Source organism: Ambystoma mexicanum, chromosome 2p (genome assembly GCF_040938575.1).
Source record: "Ambystoma mexicanum isolate Mex_15411 chromosome 2p, UKY_AmexF1_1, whole genome shotgun sequence".
Taxonomy (NCBI): Eukaryota; Metazoa; Chordata; class Amphibia; order Caudata; family Ambystomatidae; genus Ambystoma; species Ambystoma mexicanum.
In genome coordinates this window covers 197765115-197787671 of record NC_090923.1, presented here as the reverse complement: position 1 = coordinate 197787671, position 22557 = coordinate 197765115, and the positions used below count along the sequence as shown (strand labels likewise).

Here is a 22557-nt window from a genome sequence, read left to right as displayed (position 1 = left end):
TTAAGGCACAACGAGCCCTGATTTTGAACAGAGCTAATCAATCGATACTAGAAATACAGACCCTCAGCAATACGGCTGAAGTTTGTTCTCTAAATATGGGAAAGAGGGAGGACCAATTATGAATATGATGTGCCCCATCCTAGAGGAAACCTGGACAAAGTATGACACCACTAAATACTCTAAACCGTCAAAGGCTGCCCAGATGAATTCAATACTAAAGGGGCCTTCAGAAGTTGCTGACTAAATCTGGGACAACAATGATATCCTCTGGGCCATTAATAAATCCAAGACGTCAAGAGTACCGGGCCCAGACGGGCTCACACCCATCATCATCAAGAGCGATCCTGAGGCCTAAATAGGGCCGTTGATGACTCTATTCAAAACTGTTTTTCTAACACACAAACCTCCGCCTACACGGCCTGAATCTATTGTAGTGCCAATGTACAAAAAGGATGATGTAAAAAATGTAACCAACTACAGACAGACCCATATCACTATTAGATGGCTCAAGTAAGAATTTTGCAAGCCTTCTACTGAGAGATCTGAACATCTGCTCATCATCTTCTGGCATTATCTAATTTTCAAGTCAGATTTAGGTCCTGAATGGGCACAGCCTTGAATGCACCTGTCATGTCTCACTTGTTGGCAACTGTAAAGAGAGGTACAATAGGTAATGCCTACATGACATCAATAGATATGAGCAGCATGTTTGAAAGAGTTTGCAAGGAACTGCTCTGGACCAAAATGTCGGACTGGTGAGTGCCTTTAAAATTGGTACAACTGATAGCAGCTCTCCATAGTGATACCTCAGAGTAAGACTAACTAAAGAGGGCACAGTGTTGAGACCAATCCAGACACATGTCAGCCTTAAGCAAGGGTGTGTACTGGCCGCTGCACTCTTCAACCTCCATATAACCGATTTAGAAAATTGTTGGTCTTCTCACAGGTCCCATCCAGTAAAACTAGGCCATCTAACACTTAACTGGATGGCCTTTGCCGACAACCACATATTTTTCTATCAGACCCCCTTGTGCCTTCAGAGGAAGCTGCACCCATTTTTTTTAATACACTATTTTAAACAACCTTTTGTTGAATGGAGAGAAATCTAAAATCATTATCTTCTCTAAAAAAAGGAAACCTAAAACAATGTATTGGGTGGTGGGAGAGTGCAGATTGGAAAGTGTTATATCCTGACAAACTGCAGCTCAACTATTGAATGGAGGACAACTTTGAGAGACAAATCTTGTCCTGTAATCAATCAATTGAAAGGCCTCTACAGCAAACTGCAAGTATTCACTGTTTCCTTTAATAAGGTTTTACATGACCAAAGTGGAACCATCACTGATTTATGGTCTAGACATTACACCGCTGGATTTTGGCCAATGCGTTGTAAGAGGATTCAATTCAACACTACAGCTAAGTCAATGCCTAGTCTGGGATACTGAATGGAAACCCTTATTGATATATCTTTATGTCCAGTTCATGAGTTCTGGATGACTACCCCTATATAACACCCCTCTCTTAGAATCCCCCTGACCCCACTGAGCCAAGAAGTAGTTCTGTTTTGCAAGTTTAAAAGGTTTATTTGAGAAACAAAACAAAATATAGATACCACGCTTTTATAATAAATTAATAATCGATATCGCCCTTATAAATATAATGTTAATCAACAATGGGTAATCTGACACTAGTACACTTCTTTATAATCAATGAGGAGTTGGTGTAGGATGGATAAGGCAGCGAAAATACTTTTATGGTTTCAAATGGATGCAATGTTGAATGAAAATGCAGTACAGAAACTAACTAATTTCACAAGATATCATATGTTCACTTTTCCCCTGGTGGCAATTCACCGCCCCCCCCCCCCCTATATGCAATGCAAGGAGATGGAAGTAACACACACAGTTCTCAGGAATGCAATCAAATACATTATGAAATTCAATTCCCACCCCAGCAAGCTTAGAGAAAACAGGTATGAGTTTTAAAACACAGGCCCAAGTGCTTTGAATGTGGTGGCAATGAAGTGATAAATATGCTGAAAATGCTTTTAATTCCCTTTAGGAAGTTCAGGGGGAGTGAGAGATACTTGGGATGAGCACAGGCTCACTTTAGCAATGATTCAGGGATGGTTATTAAGAGGCAAACACATTTTTAGCAAAGGAAAGCAAAGAGCTGCTATCTTTTTACAGGTAAAGAAATCAGGCCAAATCGCAAATCACGGCAAAATTCGCGAGTGCGTGGATCGCGATTACGGCAAAAGTATAAGGAGTAGCAAGTTCCTAGGACAAACGGTTCCAGAGATATGAACGATTTTGTAAAGGTCGTTTTTCGGATTTAAAGTAACTCAAATTGACAGGTGACAGCTTTGAAAATGACAGGTGACACGATTTCTAGGAGACAGTTCTAATCAGATTAAAATAGTTGGATTAAATTATTTTAACTAAGAGCTTATTTCTGTCACAATTTGATCTAAGTACTCACTCCTAGCTTTGAAAGGACTGGACCTCGCCACGGATCGGGTCAGGATTGGCTGCGGTTCCCTCGCCACGGACGGTCTCTGCGCGCAGCGCCTGGGTCAGCTCCGCTCTGCTGGGTCTGTCAGGCACCCGTTCTGCTCACAGCATCTGGGTCAGCTCCCCGGATACAGCGGCCTGTGGTTCTCTGGATCTCTGGTCTGCTTTCTGGATGTCTCTGCTTTCTCTGGGTACAGCACTGCTTCTGGATCTTTCTGGCGCAGGGTTTCAGGCCAGAATCAACCGCTCAGCCCGGCTGTGAATAGTCTGCAAATGATTTTGAGGCCTGCTGAAGAGAACTCAGCTTGTGGGTTAGGCCTGTTCTTTACAAATTCGGAAGTAAAGTCTTGGTCTCTGAAGATTGATGGATTGAAGTCTGAAGTCTCCCGGCAGAGCGTCCCGCGGAAAGTGAAAAAGGGATCTCCACTTGTCCTGCACCGTCTGCTTTTATGTGTTTAGAAAGTGGTTGTGTGCGCAGCATCACTAAGCCAGCCCCTCTCTCAATTTATCATTGGCCAAGCTTTCCATTCTCCCTTGATTGGGGGAACTGAGTTGTGAGTCAGAGTGATGAGGTAGATTTTATGGCCAGAGGGCCCTCCCCTGTCATCTTTACACACAAATCTATATTTGATCCAAATACATCTTTCCCAACTACACAGTTGCTTTTACATCACCTACACACATCATATATCACATGAGGTAGGCACTGTTCCGACTCTGGCGTTTCTAGGAGCTTGGGTAAAGAAATGGCAACTTATTTTCGATTTTAGTGGGTTATGCAACATTGGTTTTTCATTAAAAATTATACACATATACACGGCCTGTCCATACATACTCCAGTAAATTCCCATGTCTCTAGCTTAAACACAGAGTCTATAGTATCAATAAATAGCGGGGTTTTGCCCCAGAATATCACACAAGTTGGAGTTTGGGCTTGAATTGTGGGCAAAGTTTTCATTTTAAGGATCCCCAAATTTCACATTTCTGTCATCTGGTTACCAAGAGTTATTAGTATTTCTGTAAAATATATATTTGCTTTCAATTCAAAGTACTGCAGTGTTTGAGTCCGCCCCCAAAGTTTGGGGATGACAGTGATCACATGTCTCTCCTGGCTGGCAGATCTTTGTTGACAGGAAACAGCCAAAATCACCATATCCTATTCAAGGGAAAAGGTCTTTTGTGTGGGCTCCAGCAAGCTGAGGTCAACAGACCAGGGGGCCACTTTGCATTTGGTTAGCATGACCATGTGATATCCTGGGCTTTCTGAGGTGAGAAGGTTTCCCAGCCTTTTGGCCTGTTAATCAAATCAGATTGTCTCTGGGAACAGCAGGTGGTTAGATCTTCCATTACAAGCTTTGAAGTCCCAATTGTCACAGAAGGCTGATTAGCTTCTGAAGTAGCAGTTCTCCTGTCAGAGTTTAGACCGCTAGCGCCTCCTTGAGTCCAAAGCGGGTACTGCATGCATTTTTTTGAGTTGTCTTGAACTACTGCATTTCAATAGAGTGCTCTTTTGCTTGATAGTATAGGACCCTTGCTTAACATTGTTTTGATGGCATCCTCACAGTAGAGTGGTGATGTGGAACCCCCCACAAGAAGGTTGTATCTTTGGAGTGGTCCCGTGCCAACTGCGCAGTTCTCCTGTTATGGCGTGAATGTGGGCGGCGATAGCTCATCCCCACATCCACCCAGTCTATTGATTTAGTTTGTTCTGGGATAGAATAATGGGCGGCGACAGCTCATCCCCACATCTACCCAGTCTATTGATTCAACATGGGTCAAAACCCATGACAGCATACACACTCTTCAAGGTATCATATGGAAAGAGATTCTCGGACTGTCAAACTCAATACCTAACTATCATTAGACACAAGTTGGGGTTGATCTCTCTCCAATCTAGAGTAATGTAGAGAACGCTATCCAGTTACACAAAAATGCTTAACCCCCCTTCAAATTCCCTGTACATCGACTTGAGCAAAATCATTAAAAATCATTATAGTCTCTCACTAATTTTGGGATCAAATTAGGAATTTGCTACTTCGACAAAAGAAGATGATCAAGAACCCAGGAAAGACAAAACAAATTATTTAACATGGACTGGGTAGAGACTGTGGAGAGCCTAAGCTCTTATAAAAAATAAATGGAATACGCAAGGTTTGTGGGGAGAATAGATAGACTACCACAAAATATCCACTAATTTGCATATAATAAGTTACGTACCACCTACATGCATTTCTGAAAGATTTGGCAGATATCCAGACTCTGTCATGTAAGCGCTGCCTGATGTCGCTACGGGTTGTTTGTTTCATGCAACTGTAACATCTGATAACCTTGGTGATGGAGGACTAAACACATACAATAAAAATTGGACTATGCTGCAGTAACACAAATTGACTGTGAAAGGCTTACTATATACAAACTGCAGAATACTGCAATAATGGTTTTAGACTATTCAAGATTAACGTCTTGAATAATTAAAGTATGCTGCAATACTGATTTTGGCATATGGATAGCTAAGCATTCACAGAAAATTGTGCTATGCACCATTTTGCAAAAATTGTCTTGGAATCTGAAAGGCGAACCATATGGGAGCAGGTCATCAAATCAATGCCCCCAACTCTGAAGCTCATTTTACTAAAGCTTGTGTGTTTGAATGGGAGGAGGCAGGTCTATGGCAGCAGACAGCAAGAGGAAAGCCGGCGTGGTATACAACTAAATCTGCACAACAAATGTGTAAAATGTAGCAAGCAACACCCCTTTTATTACATTGCAATGCAATACAATTACCTGCAGCATGTGCCCTACTAAAGTAAAAGTGACAACACCCCCTCCCTCCCAATGAAAAGAATATCGTCTTGTATAGACTTCCATGTTGAAGATTGGCCAGTCATCAGAACTACTTCCCTCGGGCTTGAGCATAGCTACAACTCCTGGGATTACAATGTGCTCACGTTAGCAAGTAAACTCTCACTTGTCCATCAGCCCTTTTCTACACCTTCCACTTTTCTGGTGACATGACATAGTCCTTCTAGGAACGTCCTGTCTCAGATTTAACCCTGAGACCTACATATGACCTTCTCTGTTGCATGGCATCCTGGTCTTCTCCATCTACATATGAAAGTCCTGCATCTTGTTTTAAAATGTCAGCCCTCTTCAGTTTATAGGTACCAAGATACGCCTAGCAGTCAGCATTTTTCATAGTTCCAGCAGTTCTTGTATCTGTTGCCTCATAGTAGCACCTTTTCTCTACCAACGCTGTATGTTTATTGTCCATAGCAATCCACGTTAATAGGACCCAGATCTACCCGTATATAGACAACTGTACTACACAGCAACAACTATCATGCGCTATATGGAAGGCTAACAATACACAGGAAATTCCAATATGCTGCAATAATGACCTTAGACAATTCTATATGATTTTCTTTGTATAGTTATCTTTTCAGAGTCTAGGGGTGAGGATGTCCGTCTCCATGCTCAATTCTCAATGCAGAGACTTGAGAATTGAATATTCATTCAAGACAGCGTTTGGACCCCAGTGGCGTTCCTGATGTATCACATCCACATCTTAAGGCGGCTGTTTAGATCAATTTTGCAAACATTCTACTATCATGGTGAGTATTATGAAAAATTGCCTCAATATGCAGTTCAGTGTGCACATGCACTCAGTGATTCAATCATGCAATCCTTTTCTCACAAACTTAGTCAAATACACATCTGTGGTTATTCCTATGTTCTAAAAATGTTATTTGATGTTATGCAAAGCAGGCTGGTACCATCACTGGTGTCATTTATCCCTTTCCCCTTCTCATAAGGGTTTTTAGTGCAGGTACAACTGGATCATATCCGACTGTCGAATTTGGATGGTTAACATACTGGAAAATAATATATGTATGGTTAATCTAACATTTGATAATGAGATTTGATCGATCAGACCAGTGTAACCTTCCTCTTGTGAATATACTATAAGTGAAAATTAGAAATTAATATTTAACATTTTAAAAAGAGAACGTTTACAATGTAAGTACAATTAAAAACAGGTCTGTTGCCAAAAAAAACACAATCAGGTCATATGCTTCGTTTCCCCTCTGCTTATGCAGCTCTCAGCAAAAGCTAGCCTGGCATTATAAAACATACATGACGGATTGACTCTCACCAGTAGAGTGAGACAGAGAGAGAGAGATACAGAGAAAGGGAGGGAGAGCTAGAGAGCTAGATCAGCATCTAACACAGAGGGTACAGCTAGCTGTTATATGAAACAGAAGTATTCAAGGGCTAAAACAATGTTAACCAGACACAGAAAATTAGAAATGAATTACATCATGGGATGGGGGAGATTAAAAATACACAGAAAATCTGAATATGCATCGTTAGTCATCATGTGATGTAGGTGAAGGGGGCAGCAAAATCTGGAATAGGAACCAGTAGCAATCATGGGATTTTGAAGGGTAACAATGCACAGCAATTTAGAGTGCGCAGGAACCCGCTGGGGCTGTGCACAAGTGGACCTCACATATATAGTTTATCTCAGAAAAGAACCAAAACAATAATTAGCTGAGAGATGGAGAAGGTTTTTGTCACCAAGCACAAATAGAAGGTACGTGAATGATTTGACATGATATGACATTTGTAAGGCACTTATACACAAGTGTTTGAAGGCACGACGAGGCAAGGAAGGGGGAACAGAGGGAGGACAGAGACAACGATCTTACTAGGCCAAGTGACATTGAGATCGTTCAGGGGAGGGGGAGGGGGAGGGGAAAAGTGCCAGGGGAAAGGAAAGGGGGCAGGGCTGTACATGGGAACAAAACAATAAGAAGTGTGGCCAGCAGGTGGAAGGTGCAAGGGTAAGTGCAGACAGCAGGTGTCCAAATGTGCAGGTAGGGGGACTGTAGGGTTACAGATATAGACCCAAGTGCAAGGGTTGCCGGGAGGCAGTGGGGGTGTGCAACTGGGCGGGCAGGGACCTGGGCCCAAAATCCGAGGGTAGCCAGGTGACCAGTGCAGTTAGGTGATGACTGAAAGCATTTGGAAAGAAACAGTAGCCCAGCTTAAAATATCTCCTTCTAACAAATGCACGGACTACAACTCCCATCAGCATTTTCCATCATATTCAATGGTGAGGGGTATTAAGAGTCACAGTCCAGCACACCCGCAGACGTGCAAGTTGCAGACCACTGCTGTAGGGAGTTGAAGAATAGAGTGCTGTAAATGGCCTGGCTGTGGCAGCACTTTTCCTAGGCTACGAGGAGGACTTCCACCACCCAGCTGGTGGATGGTTTGAAGCCATTTTGGTTAGCACACACCAGTCCCACATTATCAAGGAGCATTTGCAACACTGAGCATGGGAAGTACATTTTAAATCTAACACGTTGTAGCTTTCAACAGCTGAATTGGTGGCAGTATAGGATGGAACCATTGCCGCTAGAAAATGCTGGTGGGACTAGAGAGTGTAGATCCTCCTTCCATACCCTATAAATTGCAGCCAATTTGAGTTTTTTACTCATTTTTATAAGTACCATTGTAAGAAATGATCTAGGTATTTTTTTGTGAAATCTTTTAAATCATACACAAAAGCCTTTCCTCCCTTTCCTGACAGCACACTCCAACTCTCTACATGCAGCCACTATTCACAGTGATAAAATGGAGGAATTGCTGAAACATTACGAAACATGGTGGTTCTAGGCATTTCTAATCCCTGATGAAGATTTTGCTACGCGTTTTTAGTGCCATTATTTTACAGAATTTAAACAAACACAAAAATTGCATTTACCAAGCGAAAAATATTTTGAAACTTTCACCCAAGTCCCTATTTTGCAAAAGCATCATGGATGGAAACAAAAAAAATAAAATTTATTTTTTTTTAAAAAAGATCATGTTTCCTCCTGGCATATATTTGTATCCACTCTGGATGTGTCTGGGTGGATGGCAATCTAGGAAGAATGCAGCTGAAGTCGGCCAAATTGCATTTTTCACCACCGCAGCCATCCCTGAAACAATGGGGGAAAAATCCCAAACACTTTTTCAAAGCCAAACATGCATGCTCTGTCGACCCATCAAGTAATGATGAAATTGAGATGATGAAAGCAGTGTGCCGTACCAACAACAGCATTGCCCATCTGACACCAGGCTACGGTTAATGGTTCTTTCAACATTACCACTAGACCAGATGCTTAATGTAACCTTTCTTGGATATGTTCTAGCAACACAATACTCAGTAAAAGTGGCTCTGCAGAGAATTGTTGCACACTGAGTGGTTCTCACCAGTCACCTCTCATCCCACCTCCCATCAACATGTAAACCGATTACATGAAGTTTTAAAGAGGCCTTGAAACTCACCTATTCTCCCTGGCCTGCACTCTATATCATCTCCTGGCCTTATTAGCCACTGTATTTACAGTTCCAAGCACCCATCTTTGTATCTTTTACAATACTGCTTCCTGGCAGTCATAAGACAAATCCTATACATTAGAGCAAAATATTGCATGTAATGGAAGCAAAACGTTCACTTCGAATATATAGAGAAACATTGCATTTATAAACTGGTAGTGCATATAGTAAAAGGATTGTGAAAATGGCATAATCAAAAAACATTACAAGACAAGAGAGCAAAGGCTTATCAATTAAAATACATTGGCAATAATAGATTGAGTTGATAGATGTTTGAGGGAAGAATTGTCTTAATATGAATTTAAATGCTATACACTCTTTACCCATATAACATTTTTACATACTTGGCCACTGGTATCAGATGTGTCTGAGTGGGAAAAATGCTGCCAGCTGCATCACCACAAGGAACTTAGGAGAATTCAGTGGGTTGATATGTTGTGGATATGCTGTTTGAAAAAAGCTCCACGTTGAAGTCCCTGGATGTGGAAGTCGTAAGAGCAACCTGGGGATTTTGCACTGCCGATTACAGTGCCTTGAAGAGTCTTCGAGTGCTAAGAAATCCAGGCTGATTTGTTGATCCGCGGCAGAGGAATCAGTGATAAATTGGTGCTCTTGTGTTTGTGCCCGACTCCATAGAAGATCCCACTAATGCCCAGCCATCAATCAATGGTAGATCTGTGGCTACTTTTGCAGCAATCAGGGCCATTATATATCCTAATTAGCAGACCTCTACAAAGTCCTTAACACAATTCATATTTTTGGTTACATTCACAGGTGACCGACCACCTGTGCTGAAGAAAATGCACACCGAGATAGAAAGAGCTATGCTCTGAGAAACAGAAGAACAGAAGATAAGGACGTTTAGAAAGCAAAAGGCAGGAAGTGAAGGAAGACAAATCAGAAAGAAGGGCAGATGGGAAGAGTAGAGACTGATAACAGGGGTGGGGGGACAGGAAGGGTGATAGCTTGTGTGAAATTGTCCAGAAGGGAGAATTGTGGTTGCGTTGAATGAAGAGTTGAAGAGTATTATGATTAAAGGATGCTGTGGCAAACATTGACACTTCTGATTAACATTTCATTAGATTTGTGGAACAACAATACACAAACAAAATGCAGATCGACAATGAAAGTAACATTGCAGGGAAAGGTATACAAATGAACACATGGTCTTTGCGAATGTTTTTGGTTTTGACTAGGGCAGAAGATGGAGTTAGAAGCCATGACATCAACACTCTGCTTGCTTTTTCAAGACTGCAACAACTCAACTTATTTTACAATCGGTATAAGTACAAGAGATACACATCGCATGATCATAAAGTGAATACATTTCAATACAATCAGCAAACAAATCTGAACTCATTTTTTATTTGAATTTGCCTGCTGGCATTACTTGTGAAACCCTCTGACACAATGGGAACACCTTCCCATCAGATCCTCCTAAAATAGGGGTCCGCTCGTCAGATGATTTGTACTACAATTCCAATCAGCCATATCTAGATTAGTCACTTGTTGCGGGTTCATGGGAGTCTTCATCAAACATCTAGAGAGTCACAGGTTGCAGATCCCTGGTCCTAGGAGATAGATTCACAAACATAAACTCCACCACATGGTTAGTATGTCGGCCTGAGACAGCTGCGACATTACCAGAGCAAGAGTCACAATGTGTGATGACATGATCCTGCTTAGTGTTTGCAGCAGGTGGAATAAATGCATGCGTGAAGAGTAAGGTCCATGTAAGTTAGGGGCGTTTATCTGAACTTTAGAAAAGAATGGCTGGACAATGTGGCTACAACAACTTCACATTTCCAACCTGTACAAAATGAGTTAGCTGCAAGGGATAGCGAGTGTAAATGTTTGCGCTTTGCTCTGTGGCGTTGCAGCTGTGTGCGATGCGTGTGATGTTGGGCTGTGTAAAAACATGTGGTTCTATGTCATAATATTGATTGAAAAAATATGGACTGAAAAATATCATCTAAATACGTACAATCTACACCCTATTTTCTAAGGTTCAAACATCAGATATGACAGTTTAGAAATATACGTATTCTGGTGCTTTATTTAGGGACCAACAGAACACCCACCATAAAAACAAACCCTTTCTTTAAATAGGTTGCTCCTACACCAATTCTTTCATTAAAATTCATGAGGCCTCGTCATTTTCTTGCCAAATGTTGCAAACTTTAGTGGACCAAACCAAAAGATACAGAGGAAAACAAAAGAATGTATCCTTGCCCTACGTAAAGTGTGATATAATCTCAGCTATACTGCTGGAATTACAGCCAGGCAGCGCATGGTGGTGGCGGAGATACAATGCAATCTCTGTATCAAGATTCAGAGATTGGATCTGCTGCAGTGAGACGACTATTAGCAATATGAAATGTGTCGCATGATTCTAGATTGCGCAAAGCTGCGAGATCTTTGTGTTAGGATGACAGATTGAAAAAGTGTAATGGCAGTGAACAATTAGGAATGTAACAATCTACTACTACGCATGACTTTCACTCTGGATTGGTGTTATATTCCCTGTGTTTGTCTAACATTGTGCGTGCAGCTGTGTCACTGAATTTAGGATATATGCTCTGATTGTGTTAGTTGGCTTTGCCCCAGACATTCAGGTGACCAACACAAGTAAATTCATAGGAGATCTCCTACACAAATACACGTTCTAGTCATTAGAGAAATCCAATTATCCTCCTTTCGGCCATAAAATATCCTTTTTGGATTTTCCCCAATGTGGACATGTATGAATACGACCCACAAAAAAGAAGAGGAAAATTGACACACTGCCATAAGCATGATTGACAATCATGATGTATCATTTAAGATGGAACTTGAAGTAAATTAGGTGCAGGGATTAGTTGGATAGCATGTAGAGGCTTTCAACCAGGGTGAGGCCAGACACCTCACACCACTGTTTGGGTCTTCAATCATGCATGGCATATTCTTCATCAGGACCATGCTGTCACTTGCTGGTCACATAACGGAACAGCAGCACTTTGCTGGGTACTGTTCTGTGAACACCAGATTCTCTACCCCATACACAAAATAGTTGTATGATATGTCCTTCCAAATATAGTCAACCTTGGTGAGCGGAATCAGCTCAATGGTGTGCCTCTGAAAAAGAAAGCAAAAAAGACCTTAGATCTTTTTCTGCATTTTTTGATGGATTGTTATATTCATGTTGTAACAATGTTCTCTTTTGAAGTCGGCTACCCTTTAAAAGGCGCATCACACTCCCAGCTGCATGCTTAATTACTGGTTCTATGACAGTGCGGCGCGGGAGACTGCAACTGGTGGCTCTCCAGATGTTTTGGACTACGATTTACAAGAGTCCTTATCATGGACTATGCTTCCTAGGTCTGATGGGTGTTGCATTCCAAAAAATCTGGAGAACCAAAGGTCACAGAGTCCCCGTTGTCATGATCTGTTAGACAGGTTGAATAAACTTTCAGAAATTCTAACTGGAGTTAAAGGCTTTTGAGGTGATGATAAAGGGTGAGATGAGCCGAATGGGGCGTGTGTGCAGGTAGATACAAAGGAAAGGCTTTGATCCCTACCAAGTGACTCAGAAGGACAAGAAACATTAGGAAATAAGGAGCAAGGTGTGTCATTTCACCAAAATGCCAAGGCTAGCGGAAGTGATATCAATCGTCTCCCCGCACAGGGAATTAGGAAGTGTTAATACATGACATTTGACCATAGTGACATCACAGTAATGAATCACATACCCTTTGGTGACAACCACAAATACATTTTAAATGTAAAAACAATTTAAATAATCATATCATAAATAAACAAAAATAGTACTAAATCAGACAAAAGAACATCTTCGTTTCAAGCCATATTTTTACTTGAGTGCTTCATGTGCAACCAGCAGAACCAACTTGTACATCTAAAAGTGAGTCTTCTCTAGTTCTACCATAGGTGGACTTTTGTAAAACTCCCTAACAAGGTGAAAGTCTGATAATATCAAATAACAATAGGGATGGAACAAGTTACTTACCTGTAACTATTGTTCTCCTGCATGGGTCTGGCATGGATTCACATGCTCATGAATATTCCCCGTTGTCAAGCCGGGAATACTCAGTAAAAGAAAAAACAGTTTCACTTTCACTTACAAACTGTACTTCTCCTTTAAACCAATCACTGTACTCTGGGTTATACCACCCCCAGCCAATGACCGCCATCTCCATAGGGCCAGGCATGTTTGTGAATGCCTGGAATGACGTACTAGAAAATGTTAATGACTGCTCACTCTCCTATACTTATTCATCTTGACCTTTCAGCCGCCGTCAGCACGTTAGACCACATTGTGCGAGAAGATTACAATCCCTGGTGGGAATTCTAGACCGTGCTGAAAAAATTGGTTGTCCTTGTATTCTTATCAATGCCTTCAGAGTGTCAGAGTTGGTGAGCGTTTCTCTTCTCCAAGACTCTTATCCTGTGTTGTCGCTCTAGGTTCCACCTCCTAATATGAACATGAAACCCTTCATGAACTTGCTCATATCCCACAAACTGTTTCACTGCTCTGCCTATGACACATCCATCACTGGGAAAAACAAGCAATGTAGTGTCCAAAGGCCTTAAAACCAAAGGCTGGATGTGCAATCAAATTCCCGTAGCCTAATGCATCCAAGACAAATTCTTGTCATGGGGGTCCTAAACACATGCAGAAACAAAATGAAACAATTTGCCCTACCTCGGCATGTTGAAATCAAAAAGCAAGTAAAATAAATGTATTTATCTAGGAAAAACATACACACTCAGCTCAGCTTGGTGGTTAAACATGCTTTCCCCTTGGGCTGCTGTGTAAGAACCCACCATTTCATCCCCATGGAAAATCACTTCATAGCGTTGGGATCCTTGATCAATTTCCATTTGCACTTGCCAGTGCAAGCTATGCTGAATTATAATACCACCTGCTATCATCTGTGCCTAAATAAACAGCATCATTGGCTACCAATTCGCTCCAGACCCACTTGAAAGTCTGCAGCCTTTTCTCTAAAAGTCTCCATGGCAGTGTCGCCAAATATGTGCAATGGTATGTCTCCCACTTCAACCCAGCAAACCCACTGAGATCTGAAGATCCCAAACTGTGTCTCTTTTTCAAAGTGGAACACAGGGAGGACAGATTCTTCTCGTTCCATCCCCACTGCAGCTCTCCTTCAAATCCAAACTGAAAACTCAACTGGTTCAAAATAGTAATTCTTCCCTCCCACCAAACCCTACCTCTGAAGTTGAAGTTTTATATGATCTGAGTTGTGGCTCAAAGAAATTGAGACCAAATATAACATAGATGGAGCCAAAAAAGAGATTAACCGAGCATTCCAGCATGATCTTGCCAGACTGAATGGGTCTCTATTGGGGCTGGACATGCTTCTGGTCCTTCCTCTCACCCAAGATTTCAAAAGCATTTGTTGAAGGTTTACGATATGAATAATGATCTTATTGATTGACTGCATTTGAGTATGACTGTGAGGTACAAGAGTTGAATGAGTCTGACAAGAATGCGTGCAGTGCTATTATGGAGTTGCGAAAGCCTCAGAGAAAAGATTTTGATAAATTAAAGCAGGCTATGCTCTTAAAGTTTGGCAAGATTCCTGCCCAATACTTAAAGAAGTTTAGAGAACACAGGAGAAAAGAGAAGACTATTTGGCTAACATATGTAAATTATCCTTTTTTTACATTATTTTTTTATTAAGAAGTTGTTTTAGTTGATGATCTCAACTTTTACAACAGAGATATACATTGAACATGAATATGAACATTCTCAAGCACGGTTGCTACATACAAGATGAATCGTTTTGAATGGAACAGTTCTGACAATAAATGCATATTAACATTATCAACATCTGATTGAGTGGTATGGTAAACAATAGTGTCTAGAAGCAAAGCAACATGAAGTGATTTTCATATTACTTGCTTTTTGGTTTAAGACCTAATTGTCAGAGCATTAAAGATACTTTGACTATCTTTTACAGAAGTACAAAAGTTCAAAAAGTATGGGTTCAGTATTTCTCATTCTCAATTAAGTAGAATAGATGTAGTAGATATATCAGAAAGTACTTCAATAGATAGTGAAATCCACACTTCCAGATTGGCTTCGAGCAAAAAGAGAAAAAATGTATGATCTTAAATTACGTAATCCACAGTAAAAACAAATGCATATCAGTATCTCAACTTTCTTCAGAAGGAGTGGAGATATTGTATGTGACACAGAAGATTAACATTCGCGAATAATATTAAATTGACTGGTAAATGATCCTTTTAAAATCTTGGCTTGGTTGAAGGCCATAACGTAACCACTTTTGAAGGCATTAAAAAAATGTTATTTACTTGAAAATATGGTTGCTTCTTCCCCTGAGCTGAAAGAGCATTTGGCAGATTCAAAGGATTTGGATCCAAAAGAAATGTGTCATTGTTGCTAATCTACGGGTGTCTCATAGAGTGTCCCAAAAGGACATGAGTGCTCCTTTTAAGTAGGGGAAAAAGCAGAAAGAGAAAAAGGGTGGGTCTACTGAAAAACCTGCATCCAAAAAGTTCCACAAAAAATGTCATAAGAGGACTATGTCACATGGCAAGAATGTAAAGGGTTCAGGGACTCACCAACCCACCCAATTTGGCCAAAATAAACCTCCCTACATATAAATGTTCTCAGGATCTTGTGTAACATGCGGAGCAAGTGACCATGCGCAGGAGGACCCCAGATGAAAGTGTAAAACCTTGGGGGTCCCAGTCACTTATGAAGAGAGAGATAATTACAGGGCCATCCTTCTCTTCTGTTTCCTTGCTCTGTGGCATTGGATCAAAAGTAGTTCTAGTATCCCTGGGATCCAAGAAACCTAGTTTAAGGATAGTGTACTGGTAGATAGTGTAGACATCTCTACGATCAGGGATACTGAGGCCACCATGACAGTCATGGCTTCAACACTGATAAACTCAGAGGATCTGGTCTGAGCTCCTATGAGGCCCATCAAGTTGCCGGATGGGCCTCTCTTAGCTTCCCAGTAATGTCACTAGAAGTAAATGGAGGAGTGGTAAGAATTACTGTAAGTGTTGTATGAGTCAAGTTCAGTTAGAGTTCTACTGAGATATGATATCTAGGTTTTAGGATGTGTAGGTGATAAAGCACAAAGAACTTGTACAAGGTCTCAGACAAAGAAGAATACCTTTCTCAAGCATAAGGGGAAGCCTAAGTCCAACCGGAAACCCAAGGCGAAGGAGTCAAAGGTTTCTAAAAAGGGGAAGATGATTTCCTCCCCTGAACTACCTACAACTGAGGATAAGGTAACTGACCCGAGCCTTAAACCTGACGAAGAAGAAGGGTCTTTTATATTTATGAAATCCCCATGATCACCCAGAACTGCAGAGTTTACTTGCAGAAGGGGGATGCTGCCGGAGAGAATTGAGACACACCTCCCTGCCAATTTTCCCAGTTCCATGTATGACCTCGAGCCAGTCCTGGTTTTTGCTTCCAAGTGTATAGTTGTAGTTTTGTTTTTCCCATTGCAAGGGTGGACCTACAAGTCGCAGAATGCAGTGCGAGAAAAACAAACAGGACTGGCTCACAGATTCTCCATGGAACTGGAAAACTTGGCAGCTATGTATAGTCCTGCCCATCAGAGGCCCCAGCTCACCCTGATGTGGTCCCAGTCCCTCACCGGAGGGAAAAGTTCTATTGCGCAGTGGCCAGGGCATCAGGATGGCAGTTGGTGCTACCCTCGCCATTGGGCACCTGCCTACCATGCTAGTCGGCCCCCCTTCTCGTGGCCTGCAGGGGTCCCAGAGTTTCCTGGCAATGGGCCGGGCCCTCCCTGGAGTGAAAAGCTCTAACACGCACCAGGCAGAGCTCCAGGAAAGCCAGGGTTGCGGTCCCCACCCTTGGGCACCTGTTTCCCACAGAGGTCTATTGTCCTCTGCCCAGCAGCTTTCCTGGGGTGCCCAGTGGGGTCCTGTTCCTGGCCTGGAGGTAAATGCTTGTTTGCTCCCCAGCCAGAGCTCCAGGACGTCCGGGAGTTCTGCCTCCTCCCTTGGGAACCTATCTCCCACGGGGGTTGACTGTCCTCCTATCCAGCCGCAGTCCCAGAGCTCCCCAGTGGGGTCCCCATACCTGCCAAGTTTCCCAGTTCTATGCAGAATCTTTGATCCAGTCTTGTTTTTTTTTCTCGCACTACAAGCTGGGACTTATAGGCCCACCCTTGCAAAAGGAACAACAAAACTACAAGTTCCAGCATGCAATTGGAAGGAAAAACCAGGACTGGCTCAAACTGTCATGCATGGAACTGGGAAACTTAGCAAGGAGGGACAGGTGGCCTTCGTGCCCACTTTGGCTGGTGGGCACCCATGGCCAGGGGAAGAGGGTTGCAGCAGACAGGGGCCTGTGGTGCTCTGGCATGAAGCTTAGCCCATGGTAGAAGCCAGCGGCCCCTTTGGGCTGCCTGAGGGCAGGGGCAGCAGCCCTGGACAGGCAAGACATGTTAGAGATGTTCCCTCCAGAAGGGCCCCGGCCGGGGTGCACGATGATCTCAGCCAGGCTGGGTGGATGGTGAACCCTCAGGTTCAGTTCTTGCGGGGTGCTGACCCAGAACACCCAGGCTGGCCTCGGCGAACCCTGACCAGGACCCACCCCTGACTGTCTTCCCATATGCCTGTGTGTTCAGCTGCTGTGTTTTTCTGGTACTCTCATTCTGCTCTGGCCCTCTGGGGCCGGTCAGTTAAGGCCCCATGCTCTGGGATGCCAACTCAGGGGGCCCCCAAACTGCCTTGCAGAGCCCTGGTAGCTCTCCTGTGGGACTCCCACTGGACCCACGGTCCCACCTGGGCCTGAGCTGCCAGCCTTGCCCAGCACTAAAGAATGTTGCAACCCTCCTGTATTGGGGCCCGTGACCACCTATGGAGTTGGCCCGCTGCCTTCCAGGGGCACCAGTCGTAGTTCAGAGGAGGCATCCATTGTCTGCACCACTCAGACGCCCCACAGGAAGACACTTCCCATTGGCCCTCATTACGACCCTGGCGGAAAGTAACTGACCTGACCGCCATAGCGTAAATAGCGTTTCCGCCATTGCACGACGGAGTAAAGTGCGGCTAATTCTGACCCATCGGGCACGAGCACTACGCCATGGCGGAAGTGCAAAGTCCGCGATGGCGGAAATGTCCCCAAAACGCCCCTCACCGCCGTCGTACGGCGCCCTAGGTGCAATTCCGCCACCCATCATAGCGGTCACCGTAATGAGCGGTAATCGCAAAATACGGTGACCGTAAATATACGGAAACGGAAGTAAAAACATGGTCCCGGAACGGGAAACAGCACGCCATACACCTATAAAATCAGAATCCCAACACAAGCATCAAAAATCCTACCCTGAGACACATCCCAACCCGTTAGCCACCCTAGTGAAAACAATAAAAATGGGAAAAGTTGCGAAATCTGTGCCTCCACCATTGGAATGGAGAGTATAGAGGGAGTCGGAGGGATGGAGAAAGGAGTGCAGACATCCGAAGAATCAGGTAGGTGGGCCAAATAAAACAATGCTAAATCCACAATGTCCAATCATGTGAAGTACCATGTGTCCACATAGTGCAACAGAAACACATGTCCAGGAGAACGTCCACATACATTGGCCTGATAGCGCACTTTAAAACTCACATTAAATACATAAATAATTAAAAATCCTAAAAACACCCTCTACACGTGCAGCATGCACACCCTAACTGCAGGCTGCAAAACAACTGCATCCTCAATCCACACAAAAATGAAACCACCTCCAAGGCCCTGACCCAAATCACCCTCAGGTACCACCCCAATGCATGTGATACATTGCCATTCCAATTTCCACAGACCCATAAATAACGCTCGCCCTCCTTTACTCCACCACAGGGTCCGATTCAAACGACGAGCTTCAGGACACCCCTACCAGCACACCTGCAAAGAGGGCCAAGACCAACGGCCAAAGACCCTCCACCTCAGCTGCACGTATCAAGACACGGCAGCAGCACAAATCAAGTGGCAGCACACAGGAGGGGACTTCAACAGGCACCCCAGCAGCCAGCATGCCCACAACAGCAGCACCACAGGTCCCCCCAATGGATGCCACAGAAGGCACTGCTTCTGGTGGCAGCAGCACCATAGGTGACACTGCATTAATGGCAGCATGCTCCGACACAGAAAACGGTGCTGTCGATGTAGGATCCATCCATGACCTGTCTCAATCCCCCTGTTTGTTTCATCCCGTACACCATGAGGATACCACGCAGGGGCACCCACAAGACGACTGGCCATCCCCCACAAGCCCTGTGGCAAGGCAACATGAGGTGATCAGACCCTCTGTGACACCACCGCAAATGGCCATGGCACAGCAGAGGCAACAGTCCCTCGACCAGGTGATCGTGCAACAGCAGCAACTGGCCACGCTCCTCAAGGAGCATGCTGATGAATTTGGGGGTACTAAGGCAGCCATAGAAACATCAACTGAGACACTTAGGTCAGAAATGGAGAGAAGCACAGAGACACTAAGGGCACAAATGGAGAGAAGCACAGAGACACTAAGGGCACAAATGGAGAGAAGCACCGAGAGCCTGAGGGTACAAATGGAGAGAAGCACCGAGAGCCTGAGGGGGGAACTGCATGCGACGTCCAAAGACGTATGTGCTGAACTTGCCGCTGTGCGCCGTGTGCTCACTGAGCTCTCACAAACCCTTAGGGACATGCATGGACGTGAGCAGGCAGAGACATCATCCGTTGCAAGTTCCGTCCAGGGCAGCCCCCAACGTAGATCTGGGAGGAACCTGCGCTCCACAGGCAGGGGTGCCCCTGATACCCGGAGAAGGGGCTTGCAATAGCGTCTGCCCACTGACAATGAGCATCTTTGGACACTGGTGTTCGGGGGGGAGGTAGGAGGGTGTAGGGGGTGTGTTGGGCTTTCTTGGGTGGCGGGTCGATGGGGTGTGTAACATAATTTCACATATGCTATAAACATTTCACAATCATCCAATGAGATGTGTGGACATTGATCTTTGTGTACGAGGCCTTTATAGGCGTACAGTCCATATTGTGCATGTTCCAGACACACACAGTGCCACAAGTCCCGTGTCCATGTATCAGCCACCAGGCGTGAGTGCTAGAAGCATGAATCTATGAGAATCTGACGAATTTCACGGCCCTCCTGTGCCTCGCGGACTCCTTGAGGTGCTGCCACATCCCCACCCTCATCATGACCATCTTCAGGTGCTTGCAGTCCTGCGTCAGGGGGCATGGGCACATTTCTACGTACGCACATGTTGTGTAGCATGACACATGCCATGACCATCTTTGCAACCTTCTCATGGCGGTACAGGAGTGCCCCGCCAGACCTGCTGAGGCAGCGGAAACGAGTCTTCAGTAGGCCGAATGCCTGTTCTATGACTACACGGGTACGTGAGTGGGCATGGTTGTAGTCCTCCTCATGCTGGTTCTGTGGGTTCCGGAGTGGTGTAAGGAGCCATCTCTTCAGTGGATACCCGGCATCACCTGTATGTGGACAATAAAGGATGTTTGTGGAATGACATAGCTACGTACGCATGCCCCCCCCTTCCTGCCAGGTCATTGCCGCATCACATACCCCACATTATCATGCATGAAATGAGACTCACCGAGTAGCCAGGATCTGTTCCCTGCGTGTCGCTCCATGTAGCGTGGTATTGTAGAGTTCCTCAAGACCATAGAATCATGGGTTGATCCAGGAAATCGGGCACAACAATGTGTAATGATCCTGTTGGAGTCACACACCATTTGTACATTAAGAGAATGATATTGTTTTCGGTTGCGGTACTGGGCCTCCATGGCATGTGGCACAACCAATTCCACATGGGTGCAGTCGATGGCACCAATGCAACCCGGTATGCCGGCAAGTGCATGGAATCCCACTTTTGTGTTCGTAATTTCCTGCTCCGAGCGTGGTAGAGAGATGTAGTCGTCTGCGTGCTTCAGGAGGGCATCGAGCACTTGCGATAGTGTCCGTGACAACAGTGGCTGTGAAATGCCATGCAACTGTCCGACTGTGTGCTGGTAGGTGCCTGTGGCCAGGAAGTGTAGTACAGACACCACCTTCAGTAGGGGTGGGATGGCGGTTGGGCTATCTATCATGCTGGCAAGGTCAGCGTGTGTCATTTCCACAATGGCGGTTATGGTGTCCCGGTCCAAACGGTAGAGGGTGTGGATCTGCTCATCAGTGAGGTTGAACGGATGAGCTCGGAGGCGTGGGATTGCGGGCTGCCTGCGTGGTGGTAGTGGCTGTGCTGGTGGGCCTTGCTGGCCCTGCCTTGCCCTCCTCCTCCGTCTCCTCTGTGCGGCCGGTTGTTGTAGTAGTTGGTGTTCGTCTTCTTCTTGAAGTTGGAGTACTTGCAGTGCTATCAGGTCCCCCAGGGCCAACATCGCTAGTCCTGCCGGTAGCATTTTGGAGTGGGTGTGGTTGTGGGAGGGGGTTGGGTGTGCAATTTATGTGTTTTCAGGCTGTATAGCCTCCACCTGTGGTGATTCATTCCACCTGTGCAAGCTGCAATCCCCTTTGGGCGAGCACGTCCCGCACACAACGCTGCAATTCGACGCATGGCATCTTGCTATTACAATCATGTATGTAATCCCGATGGCAGTGGAATATTGGTTCATATGTTCATTCTGCTATGGTCCCATTGTTTCACATACTATCTTTACATTCGCGAACAAACTTGTGAAGGGTCAGTGGAATGTAGTACTCGATTAACGCTGGACCCTCATGCAGCACTGTACCGAGGTTCACCGACGGGCGGGGCGTCCCATTTGTGAGTGAAGCCAGTTGCCATTTTCACACACTGCCGCACTACATGGATGAATTTGTGATTTCAAGCGGTCACAGATGCCTTTTCGACGTGATGTTGCAAATGTGGAATTCGAAGGACAGCGCTTTCGGTTTTCAGCTAGCGGCGAGGAGACGCCCACAGGTCTGACTGCAGATATTAAGTTCTATTGTTTAATGTCCTTGGGACAGGGGCCATGGCGAGAATGCAATGATTGATATGAATAGTATGGGATGCGCAATAGCGTAGTGGACGATAAGGCAGGACGTTCCCAAATACATGTTACTTCACAACACTAGAATTCCGGGCTGGAGCACAGTGGATTTTGCAGACTGCATTACGCACAGACTCAATGGAAATTTCACATGTTATGTGAGTAAATAATCAGGCGTTTTCATACCGGGATGAGGGTATGATGTATGGATGCATGGACAGATGATTTAATTGAGAGTTTACCATGTACATGGCTTTTTGGAATCTATCCACTTCCCCTGCGCTATGTGATGCAGAGCTGCCATAGTGGGACCATCGTCTATCTGCCCTTGTTGAACCCTCCCTGTCTCGACGCGCCTTCAAACACTTGTGTCTATGCACGTTACTAATCCCATCTAATGGATTCTGTTTTAACAGACGCATGCACACAAAGACTCGTTTGTAATAGTGTATTCACCTCGATTTATATAGTTATGATTCGCAAGTGATTTTTGGGTGGGAATAATCCTTTTGAGTGGGCTAACATGCATATGGCTGTAGATTTAGTGTGATCATTGAAGTGAGTAATTCAAATTAAGTTCTGATGCCCATACTATTCTTTTTCATTTCATTTGGGTGACAGGTATCTCCTCCC

General features: G+C 44.4%; 1 protein-coding gene across 6 annotated transcripts in view; it reads right to left on the bottom strand.

The window, feature by feature from the left end:
- The window catches only part of LOC138566340 (protein SSUH2 homolog), a 620994-nt gene that overhangs the window by 6780 nt on the left and 591657 nt on the right, over nucleotides 1-22557 (bottom strand). For 5 of the 6 annotated variants that reach the window (XM_069643482.1, XM_069643483.1, XM_069643485.1 and 2 more), the window contains one exon: nucleotides 9028-12014. The exons of the other annotated variant lie outside the window; for it this stretch is intronic. In XM_069643482.1, coding sequence (XP_069499583.1) covers nucleotides 11874-12014 — 141 coding nt within the window. In that variant the 3' untranslated portion in view covers nucleotides 9028-11873. Of the gene's footprint in view, nucleotides 1-9027; nucleotides 12015-22557 lie in introns of those variants that run through there. 6 annotated transcript variants of the gene reach the window in all.